At 41.3% G+C, this 12,269-nt stretch overlaps 1 protein-coding gene across 2 annotated transcripts in view; it reads right to left on the bottom strand.

The window, feature by feature from the left end:
- pik3cb (phosphatidylinositol-4,5-bisphosphate 3-kinase, catalytic subunit beta) overlaps positions 1–12,269 on the bottom strand; it is a 187,530-nt gene that overhangs the window by 10,700 nt on the left and 164,561 nt on the right. For both annotated transcript variants that reach the window (XM_060834867.1, XM_060834868.1), the window contains exons 19-21: positions 11,034–11,201; positions 5,713–5,836; positions 2,834–2,979 (exon numbers count right to left, since the gene is read on the bottom strand). In XM_060834867.1, coding sequence (XP_060690850.1) covers positions 2,834–2,979; positions 5,713–5,836; positions 11,034–11,201 — 438 coding nt within the window. The remainder of the gene's footprint in view (positions 1–2,833; positions 2,980–5,712; positions 5,837–11,033; positions 11,202–12,269) is intronic.

Consider the following 12,269-nt stretch of genomic DNA (forward strand, 5'->3'; position numbering starts at 1 on the left):
AACTTAAGAGTCCTAGTTCAAGATTCTCTTAAGGGTAACATATTAATATTCAGTGGGCAGTTAGGAAGGCAAATGCAATGTTAGCATTCATTTTGAGAGGGTTAGAATATAAAGCGCAGGGATGTACTACTGAAGTTATATAAGGCTCTCATCACACCCCATTTGGAACATTGACAGCACATTTGGACCCCACATCTACAAAAGGATGTGCTGGCTTTGGAGGGGGTTCAGAGGGAGAGGTTTACAAGAATGATGCAGGGGATGAAGGACTGGTCATTCCAGCAGTGATTGAGGACTCTGGGTCTGTACTCAATGGAGTTTAGAAAGGTGAGGGGGATCTCATCAAAACTTATAGAATTCTGAGAGGCCTGGATATGGAGGATGTGGAGAGGATATTTTCACTGCTAGATTAGATTAGATTATTTACAGTGTGGAAACAGGCCCTTTGGCCTAACAAGTCCACACTGATCCGCCAAAGCGCAACCCACCCATACGCCTTTCTTTACCCCTTACCTAACACTACGGGCAATTTAGCATGGCCAATTCACCTGATCCGCACATCTTTGGACTGTGGGAGGAAACCGGAGCACCCAGAGGAAACCCATGCAGACACAGGGAGAACATGCAAACTCCACACAGTCGCCTGAGGCGTCTGCTAGGGGAGACTAGGATCCGAGGACACAGCCTCAAGAGGGAAGGGAAGACTATCTTCTCAGAGAAAGACCGAGGAGAAGAAATTTCTTCAGTGAAAGTGTGGTGAATCTGTGGAACTCACTGCCACAGGAATGCTGTGCAGTTCACATCAAGAACCCTAAAAACTGAAACGAATAGGTTCTTAATTAAAAAGGGGATGAATAGTTACAGGATAAGGCAAGTCAATGGATTTGAGAAACACATCAGCCATGATTGAATGGCAGAGCTGACTTGATGGGGTGAATGGCCTAATTTAGCTGCTTTATCTAGGATTTTTAAAATGTTGACTGAAGCTGGATGTGTAATTCGCCCTTAAAGAAGAAAGATGATGTCAAAATAGTTAAGAAATGAATTCTCAGTGTAGGGAATTTAATGTTAAATTCTAGGCCAGAAATATTTGTTTAAAACCCTAACGGGGTTATTTGATGGTGAGAAAGTTTAAGCTTGATTGTATGAAGATTCAAGGAAAAGGTTATCAGGTTCCCAAGAAATAGGAATTAGACACAATCAAAGTCAAACCGTATGTGCAGTGGGGAAGGGAGTATGGTCAAGTGTTTGTGTATCATAAAGGGATATTGTTTGTTTTAATGGGAACCTAGTTTATCAGTGTCTTATAAAGGTCTTTAAACTTGAGTTGTCTGTAAATAGCTTGATTTATTCTATTTCATCTTAAATTTCTTTTTGTGCAAATGTCTACTTTATTGCTAAAACAAAATTTACAGTATTGAATGCTTGTGTTGCAGTGATGGATCGCTAAGTTTTCTTTTGTTCTTAACAATCAAGTCAGATTTCAAACTGGGATCCATCTTGTCCTTTATGAGGCAGAATGTCTCAATGATTGAGTGAACCTACAAAACCAAATTAGCTTGAGGGGCTCTTAAAGTAACCACCACCATTAGGTTTCCTTTGTCTAACTTGATCACTCAAAATCAATCAAATAACTCTCAGAAAAGAAAATAAAGTATGAGTATTAACATTTTCTGTGAGCTTTTGATCATCAGCATTACACATGAAAATTTCTACCCCTCCATCTTCGTCTTATCCCTATATGCTTTCCACTTGGTAAATGATAATTAGGAGGTGAAGCCAATTGTATGCACTGTGCACTAGACACAGAAATGAGTCTGGCTGGATGGAATCATTTGATCAAATTTTCAACAGCAATATTGGGAATTCTAAGCGAGCGAAGTCGGGCTCAAATCTGCATCTCTCCAATTCATGGCAAAGTTCCCAACGCTTTAAGCTGATTTGACAGAGGACATAAGATTAGATTAGATTAGATTAGATTACTTACAGTGTGGAAACAGGCCTTTCGGCCCAACAAGTCCACATCAACCCGGCGAAGCGCAATCCACCCATACTCCTACATTTACCCATTACCTAACACTACGGGCAATTTAGTATGGCCAATTCACCTGACCCACACATTTTTGGACTGTGGGAGGAAACCGGAGCACCCGGAGGAAACCCACGCAGACACGAGGAGAACGTGCAAACTCCACACAGTCAGTCGCCTGAGTCGGAAATTGAACCCAGGTCTTTGGCGCTGTGAGGCAACAGTGCTAACCACTGTGCCACCGTGCCAAGGCACACTGAAGTTGTAGTTCTTGCTAATAAACATACAACGTAGTTAGCAAATGATTAATATGACTACCACATTAAAGTTATTTTAAACTTCAGAATGGATTCAAGTTTTAGTAATTAAATAAGGTGTAATTGCCAATTTCTTAGTTTGCTTTTCTCCTTGGAAAAGTATAGTAGACTATGCTATCAAAACAGCTTGGATTACATAAGCGGCAACATTGTTATCATTCTACTATACTTCAGATGTGCCAAATACATGTGCGCTTAATCAAAATTTCGATATGTTGCTAACTATTGCAGCACTATAAGGAAATATCAGTTATACATAATATAATTAAAGGCAGGGATAGGGGAAAGGCAGTGAACTAAAATGGTACACAAGAGGGAAGCCAATTTGCAACGCTGTGGTCACCTAAGAAACTGCCCTCTAGTTTGGGACATCAATACAAGTCTAACAATTATACCAGAAAAATGTGCTGTTGTTATTCGTCTCTTTTATAAGAACATGCTCTGATGGAGTCATAATACAACAGCTCTGACATGACCATTTAATTACCTGCTAAACTTTTCAGTGTTTCCTGTTTTTCCTTGTTGAATGACATGAATGAAGTCGTAGGTAAGAATAAAAGGCACACGCTCTCTCTTAATCCCGAACTTAGACTTGAAATTGCCAAGAATGTGTCCAAAATCAATATGGAAGAGCTTGAAACAGAAAACAGTCAGATTATTCTCTTGTAAAAGGTCTCTGCAATCTTTGAAACTGAAGTGACGTCAAAAATGATAAGAATTGAAAAACTGCAAAAAAAAAAGGTATTCTTTACTGGGAAGAGAGAGTTGGCAAATATTGCAGTATTCAATGTATTCACAATTTGCTTGATCAACCTGTCATCTCCCAATTTGTATACAGTTCTTATTTGAAGCAGTTCTGTCACTTAAATGGTTGCTGTGGTATCAACCTACACACACGCTGGTATAAACAGAACAAAATGGTAAAATAGGTTGTGGCCATGGCCGCAGTTGACTGACTTTGAACCTTACCTAATGTTGAGAGGACCACAGAGGCCAACACTTTAACAAGTCTGAGCTCATTCACTGTTGAAACCAGCATGTTAGCACTGCTACTGAATTAAGAATCCATACAGTTTGAGAACTGGCCATTCAGCCCATCAAGGCCACACTGACCCTCTGAAGAGTATCCCACCCAGACACATTCCCCGACCCTATTACATTATATATTCCCTGACTAATGCACCTCGCCTACACACCCCTGAACACTATGGGCAATTTAGCATGGCAAATTCACCTAACCTGCACATCTTAGGACTGTGGGAGGAAACCAGAGCACTGGGAGGAAACTCACGCAGACACAGGGAGAATGTGCAAACTCCACACTGACAGTCGCTCAAGGCTGGAGTTGAACCTGGGTGCCTGGCACTGTGAGGCAGCAGTGCCAACCACTCAGCCACCGTGCTGCCCTATTTATCCATTTATAATAGAATTACTGGATCCAGGGGTGACTCCAGACTGCTTCCAAAGCAGTAACATTATCTTATAAACATAATTGCTCCTCTGTCAGAGGCATTACAACATTAGAATTGAAACAAAATGCTTAGAGATAGTTATTAAATGTTCAAAGCTTCAATATTAAATACTGCAACATCACAACAGCAAATATGGACACTATCATGCTGGGATTTTGAATATTTGAACAATAGGTTTTGCAGATCCGCATACTTCAGATTTTACCTCACAACTGGGTTTCACAAAATACTGTTTGGTGTAAGAAAAGTAACTTTTTTTTAATGCATCCTAGGTTCCATTAAATTAATGACTTGGTTAAATTAATAAATCAATTAGAGGGTTTTGAGAAGATTTGTAGCTCAGTTTGACATTCTGGATGCTCACTGAGCTGGAAGGTTCGTTTTCAGACATTTAGCCACCATACTAGGTAATATCTTCAGTGAGCCTCTGGATGAAGCACTGGTGGTGAAGTCCACTTTCTATTTATATGTTTGGGCTTCCTTGGGTTGGTGATGTCATTTCCTGTGATTACATCAATTCCTATGGTGTCATTGTTTCCTTTTTTTTCCCTCGGGGGTGGTAAATGGAATCCAAGTCAATGTGTTTGTTGATAGAATTCCAGTTGGAATGTCATGCTTCTAGGAATTCTTGTGCAGGTCTCTGTTTGGCTTGTCCTAGGATGGATGTGTTGTCCCAGTCAGAATGGTGTCCTTCCTCATCTGTATGTAAGGATACTGGTGAGAGTGGGTCATGTCTTTTTGTGGCGAGTTGCCACAACTAGCCACAAAAAGACATGACCCAGTCTTACTAGTATCCTTACATACAGATGAGGAAGGACTAGTGAGAGTGGGTCGTGTCATGCCTCTAGGAATACACGTCCAGAAACTCGAGCGACTCTCCCCTATATCAAAGGCATCTCGGAAATGACTGCCAGACTACTCAGACCTCTTGGCATCATGGTAGCCCACAAACCCACCAACACACTAAAACAGCAGCTAATGAACTTGAAAGACCCTATACAGACAACAAGCAAAACTAGTGTCATTTACAAAATTCCTTGCAAGAACTGCAACAAACATTAGATTGGACAAATAGGCAGAAAAGTAGCCACCAGGATACATGAACATCAACTAGCAACAACATATCCATCCTAGAAGCCAAACAGAGACATGCATGAGAATTCCTCGAAGCATGGCATTCTAACCAGAACTCTATCAACAAACACATTGATTTTAATCCCATTTACCACCCCCAAGAAAAAGAACAAGAAATGACGTCACCATAGGAATGATGTCACCACAGAAAATGACATCACCAACCCAAGGACACCCAAGCATATAAATAGAAAGCTGGCTATATCACCAGTGCTTCATCCAGAGGCTCACTTAAGGTGCTACCTAGTATGGTGACAAGTCTTAAAACAAACCTTCCAGCTCAGTAAGCAAACCTATATCCAGAAAAAAAAATCTATTATTAAGGAGGCGGGGGCATTGGCTAGATGGTTAGCACGTGATTCAGAATAATGGCACCTTTTTGGGACTTCATTTCCGTTCCAGCTGCAGTCAACTGGAGACTAGCGTTTGTGTCCTGCCCCATAGCTAGACCATGGCTTATGCTAAGGGTCAGCAATCATCAAATAATTATGAACACTACCTGAAGAATAACAATATTAGTGACGATCAATCAGGTTGAAACAAAGATAGTCTTCCTTCTAGTTTCTCAGTTAACAAGACAGCTGTAAAATGTTGACAAACAGGAATGATAGCCCCTACGTTTACATCTTAGCTATGGCTTTGCAGAGGGTGAAAAGTTACCTGAAAACAGGAATGAATTCTACAACACTAGCAAATATTGTTGGAAATCACATGTTGCTAATCCTATCTGGAGTTAATTCTTAGATTAATTGGATCATACCTGGCCAGATTCTCGGACCATGATGTTGTCGCTGTGTCGGTCACCAATACCCAGCACATAGGTTGCTACACAGTATCCAGCACATGACAGAGTAAATTCCTCAATTGCTCGTTCAAGAGCATCCCTGTGATCAAGCAGAAGATTTTTTTTAAAAAGAGCATTTGGTTTACTGGAACATTTGGATCTGCATTTATAAAAACAACCATACAGCAGTTTATATATCTTGAATTCAGAATGAAATCTTAAAATAGGCTTTTTACATCTGCAACATATAAAATTACTGGGATACAGTGAATTGTGAATGATTTATAAGGGGGTTCTGCTTCATGTTGTACACCTGTACATACAACTTGCCAGATAATTGTAAGGAAGCAAAGAGACTAGAGTTAAACATTTAAAACAATAGTTTTCAGATTAAAAAGTCAGACAAAGTGATTTTGGGAGAGAACTTTAAGGGGGTAGGTGTGCAGTAACTGGTGGTATATGGATGCAAGAACTAACAGAAGCTCACGGGGTGAATATTTAAAAATTCATTCATGGGATGTGGGCATTGCCAGCTGGTCAGCATTTAATGGCCATCCCTATTTACTATTGAGAAGGTGGTGATGTGCTTTGCCCTGGATTGTGTCAAGATTCTGGAGTATTGTTGGAGTTGCACCTATTGAGGCAAGTGGCAATATTCCATCACCTGGGTCTTGTAGATATGGAAGAGGCTTTGGGGAGTCAGGTGGTGATTTACTCGCTGCCATATTTCTAGCCTTTGATCTGCTCTTAAAGCTACTGTGTTTATGCAGTTAGTCTAGTTGAATTTCGGGTCAATGGTGACCCCAAGATGTCGTTAGTGGGAGATTCAGTAATAGTAGCATCACTGAACGTCAGGGGCTGTGATTAGATTGTCTCTTCTTCGAGATGGTCATTGTCTGGCATGTGTTATTTGCTACTTGTCAGACCAAGCCTGGATATTGTCCAGATCTTGTTACATTTGAACATGGACCGCTCAGTATCAGAGGAATCATGGATAATGCTTGAAGTTGTGCAATCTATCATCGACAAACATTCCCGCTTCTTCTCTTATGCTTGAGGGAAGGTCATTGATGAAGCAGATGAAAATGGCTGGAACCTCTGACACTGCCCTGCGGAACCCCTGCAGAGAGGATCTGGAGCTGGATGACTGATCCCAACAGCAAACCTAATACAATGTTGGAGGTTCGCCAGACCTCTGCAGTGAAGACGAGAGCAGGGGGTAAAGCGTGCTAAAGCGGAGGAGATTGTCAGAATGTTTGTCAGGGCTCATAGCCTTTGAAGTTTCCAGTGCCTCCAACCATTTCTTGATATCATATAGAGTTAATGAACTGGAAATTTGGAGATTGTAATTTCAATTCCCATCATGGGATTCAAGAAATTTGTAATTTCTCGTCTCTTCCGATCAAAATTGCTGAATTGGTGCAATAAATCCACATGGTTCCCTAGCATCTTGCAGTCCATATTGGCTGGATCCCTATGCAACTGTGGCACCAAACCTACACTACTGAATATTAGGATTTTCGATTCCTGCATGGGCCTTGGAAGGAGGTGGTAGGAACTGCAGGCCAACATGGCAGATTCCTTTCTCTCCATCCTGTTTATGGATCATTTCCCTGGAAGCAGAATAGCAGTGGGAGATGGGGAAGGACTGCATGGTTATCCACCTAAATGGAGCAGGTAGCTAACACATTTCATTAAGAGTTGTTTAAGTCCTATTACAGAGACCAACTGGTGTTTTCCAAGTAGCCTGCAGTTTCCTATTGGTAGCAGGTGCCAGTTTAGGTACCTGGTGTTACCCTATGGCTGTAGGCCATTGGTCCAGCACTCTAGTCAAGCCAGGAAGCTCTCCTTCCCAGCTTTGGTGCCAATATAACCACAGGTTATTCTTTACAGTGGTTTGCCATTATGCCCCTTCATTTTTAAGATTCTGAGCCACAGCGTGAGTATGTGATGGTGCCAATTCACACAATGTTTGACCTGGTCATCCTCCAACTGCTTCATCTGCACGATTCCCCTGCATTCTCCAATAACTATCTTTCTCCTTGACACTTCATCCACAAGACAACACATCAGTAAATCACCAGCTCCATCATATCCTCGTTCCTACTCCCAAACCAACTCAGACATCACTTCAGGCCTTCAACCCTGCACTCCGCAGCTCAGGGACACCCACAACTTGAGTACTTCTGAGAGGTTGGATTTTGCACAAGGACAGCCACTCATGCACCTACACAGGAGGATTTTGCATTAACATGGACACATTTAACTCACAGCTCTTAGTGAGCATTATGAAAGCAAGCTAACGTTTATGTCGAGTTACAGGGTGCCAGCCTGTGTGCAAACAAAGCAATGTGACCCTCAGAGCCCTGAGCACCCAGTTACAAGGCTGTCAGCCTCTGCAGTGTTACTCATTTTTTCAAACAGAAAGAAAGGCAAGCAGCTTGTTATACGGGGAGCACATGTTTCAGTCAGGCAGAAGGCAAACATATCACTGTTAGCATCATGCTATATCATTGTCACAGTTGCAGTACACGCCAGTAGCTTATGCTCCAAACACATTGTATGTACATCAAAGTAAATGGCAATATGTGAATATCAAAAGGGGAAGAGAATGCTCAATGGAATGAGGAGAACTGACTGTCCGAAGACATCGCCACCAGTGGTCAAGGAGCTCATCTGATTACGCTACAGGGGCTTGCCCATTGTGAGTCAATGCAAACGAACTGCAAGCAATTTGAAGCCATTCAGGTGCTGGTGAGTGATCTGGGTGGGAGGAGTGGAGGGAACTCCTCAAGTGAGTCAAAGCCATGAAAAGAAAGAGATGGAAGTGGATTCAAAAGCAGCTGGTGGCTCTGCATGGGCAGGAAAGGCATTGAGGTCACTCCAAGGAGTCAGTAGGAAGCGCAGAAGGGAGAAAGGATTAGTCATTTAGAAGGATATGATGGGTGAGAGCCCTCAAGTGAACATGATGCAGATAATATGGAGGGTATTGTCCTTCAGTCTTGGTGAGATACATGTCCAGTGGCAGAGTAAGATGAGTACTGGCCTTTGAATGTGAGCTATGTTGACCCAGTGCAGGAATTTCTGTACAGGCTGGTCCAGTCTGTTGGTATGGTCTCCACTGGAAAAAAAGGCAGCCCTTTTTTCCACCACCCCCTCCAGATCCCGGTCCTAGAAATACAGAGGTAGTTTGCCTTCCCTCCGAGACCTTTTCAAGGTTGAGTACCCACAATCGGTGAGGAAATACCTGGCCCACAGCACTTACAACTTGCTCACCACGTGAGAAACACACCAAACAGTTCAGCTATGTAGTTAATGAGGTGAAAAGTGCAAGATCACATGAGAAAATGTGCCTGGGCAATGGTGTAGTTGATAGTACACTGCACTTTAACTGCAAGTGGGGGAAAAAAAAATCCACCCATACTTTTAGAAAGCATGTATTCCTGCCTGAACAATCTCTTCAAGGAAAAAGTGAGGTCTGTAGGTGCTGGAGATCAGAGCTGAAAATGTGTTGCTGGAAAAGTGCAGCAGGTCAGGCAGCATCCAAGGAGCAGGAAATTCGACGTTTCGGGCATAAGCCCTTCATCAGGAATTCCTGATGAAGGGCTTATGCCCGAAACGTCGAATTTCCTGCTCCTTGGATGCTGCCTGACCTGCTGCGCTTTTCCAGCAACACATTTTCAGCTCTGAACAATCTCTTCAGGCTATTAATTTGTTTAAAATTGGGATTAGCCAGTCCGGGGGAAGTATTTGACTTGAAATAAGAACAATTTTAACATGAAAGAATCACAGATATTCAACTGCACAAGATGACAAATATTATGCTTTTTCTCTCCCCCCAACAAGTAGTATGTTCAGTTGACTTTTACAAAGGACAACATGGACCTGTGGAAAATAACATTGTAAGTTACAGTTCACCATGTGAAGCATGAACAGACTTGTTACACACTAACTACCCTAAATACTTCCAATGATTTTTCTCAGATGTACAAAGGGAATCTTTAGAACTCTGGCCAAACACCCAAGCCATCCAAAACTTTAGATTATCCAAAAAGTTTTTCTTTTTTTTGCAAACAGCTTTCACAGGACAAGAGCTCATATTGTCTACCCTTTTGTGAAGGGCCCAATGTCAAGCATTTTTATTCTGTGGCTTTGCATGCATTTACCACACAGCCAACTGTGGTTGATCCAGATGCACTTTGGCTTCCAATAAAAAGTACAGTAACAGAACAATTCTGCCATTATTTATTTAACAATACAGCGTTTGGAATAACGTATTGAAAAGGAAAAATATTGTGCTGGATTCCCTGAACTTTTGCCACCTCAGTTCAATTCTACGCACTGCTATGTTTGCAAATATATTTAGATGTTATTGTCATGTGTACTGAAGTACAAAGTATGAGAGTACAGCAAAAAGTGTACAATGTCTTCGATTCAGATGACCTGGGTACAAACTCTTAGTTACAGAGGTAGACAAAGAAAGAAATTAGTTTATTTCTTTATTTTTCTACTTCTACATTAAGAAGACTATTGTGCTAAGTTTAAAGAAGTTTAGCATGAAAAGCTTCTTTTTAGAGGGAGAAATTAATGAAATTGGAAAGTCAAACATTACAGTCCTTTCTTAAGCCTGTAAATGCTCCAAGATGGGCTTTCCCCAAGAGGACTTGCTCTCCCCTGCACTGGGCATTCTTTCACACACACTGGACTAAAGAATTACCTTTGCCTGTCAGCAGCCTTTGCCACGTATTCACCAACACCCCACTCTGTCCTCATCTCTTTACCCTCCCATAGGTAATGCCTACTACAGTGGGAATTCTCTTAGCACAGAGACTGCAAACACCAAGGCAGGACTTCCAAGAGAGGGGCCGAAATATCAATTCCACAGGGCACCTCGAAAAGCAATCCTCGTAAAGAATTGGTACAGGGAAGAGTAGTAATCTCATCGCTCAGAAAATAATTAATCTGTAGAATTCTCTTTCCCCAGACAGTGGTGACTGAATATATTCAATGTTGAGTTAAACAGATTTTTGATCGACAAAGGGAGTGAAGAGTTACGTGGGGCAGTTGGGAATGAGAGTCACAATAAATCAGCCATTATCTTAATGAATGGCAGAACAGCTCAAGGGGCCAAATGGCCTATTCCTGGTTATATTACCTAAATGAACCTTCCCAGTGGGATGTGGCAGGGAGAGGAGGGAATAACTCTGTATTATAGAAGGAAAAAGATAAAACTTCATAGAAGTTTCTCAATAGTTCTTTCGAATATGTCTGAAGGCCAAATGAAAACAAAAACTCACGCAGAATTCTTTTCCTTGAGCCAGTTCAGCAAAGCATCTTTGTTGAAGGCAGCAGTAGCAGCAACATTACTGTTAGTTAGCTGGATATTGGCTATAGTTTCTGCAGCAGAGACCACCTGAATTACACCAGATTTATCTCCCGTTGCAAGGCAGCCGTAAGGCACAATTCTGTAAAAGAAACAGTAACAAATTTTACATTAAGACTAAGGAGGAAGCAACTTGAGTACATTGCAGCAATAATGCAGTAATGTTAAAACTGATGATGCCTGACTTGCAGTGCTTCAGTTTGACTGTATTACACGATGGAGTATAACCATTTTCAACCAGGTAAAGTCAGACAGTGGAAATGGTGGAGGGAGATTTGCTGCTACATACAAGTAGTAATAAGGCAGTTGTTGGTTTAATTCTCATGCTTTCTGTTCTGCATTTATCTCCAGTGAATCAACAATAACAATTTATATAGTGCCTCTGAAATAATGAAATATCCCAAGGTGCTTCACAGGGATATTATAAACCAAAGCACGACACCGGGCCGCTTAAGAAGAAATTAGGTCAGATAGACAAAAAAATTTGCCAAAGATGTAGTTTTTAAGAGAAGTGTTTTGAAGGCAGAATGTGAGGTGGAAAGGCAATCCTCCATGAGTTTGTGCGTCCCGATTTTATTAACCTTATCAAGCCGTATGCTCCTCGGAGATCTCCAAACTCTTCAAACCCTGTCTCTCTGCACATCTCTGGATTCAATTCCCTTTACGGCCATGCTTTCAAATATCTCAGACCCAAGCTCTGGAATCCTCTCCCTAAACCTCTCTATTAAGATGATCCTTAAGACTTAACTCTTTGGCCAAGATTCAGGACACCTACTCTTAATAACTCCTTCATGGTTGGTAGCAAATTTTGTTTGATAATGATTTGCTAAATTAACAACATAATGCAAAACCCAGCTGCAGTTGTTAATAAGCTAAGGTTTTAATTATGCCAATTTTGCTTTTATTCCCCACTGTTGAAATGATCAGTTCCTAAAGAATTCCACACAGAAAATTATTACATTTACAGGAACATTTAGTCTTACTTCTCCCCTCATTTTATTCCTTTCTTGAATTCTGCTCGGAATGAACTTGGGACCTTCCTAGCCTGCTAGTATCAGTGAAAAGCATGGCATTCATTAAGGAATCTACTTAAACAGCTTTGCTCACAAGAGATTGGTCTATGCAGTATATTAGTACAAAATATACAAAA

This window comes from Hemiscyllium ocellatum, chromosome 13, assembly GCF_020745735.1.
Source record: "Hemiscyllium ocellatum isolate sHemOce1 chromosome 13, sHemOce1.pat.X.cur, whole genome shotgun sequence".
Taxonomy (NCBI): Eukaryota; Metazoa; Chordata; class Chondrichthyes; order Orectolobiformes; family Hemiscylliidae; genus Hemiscyllium; species Hemiscyllium ocellatum.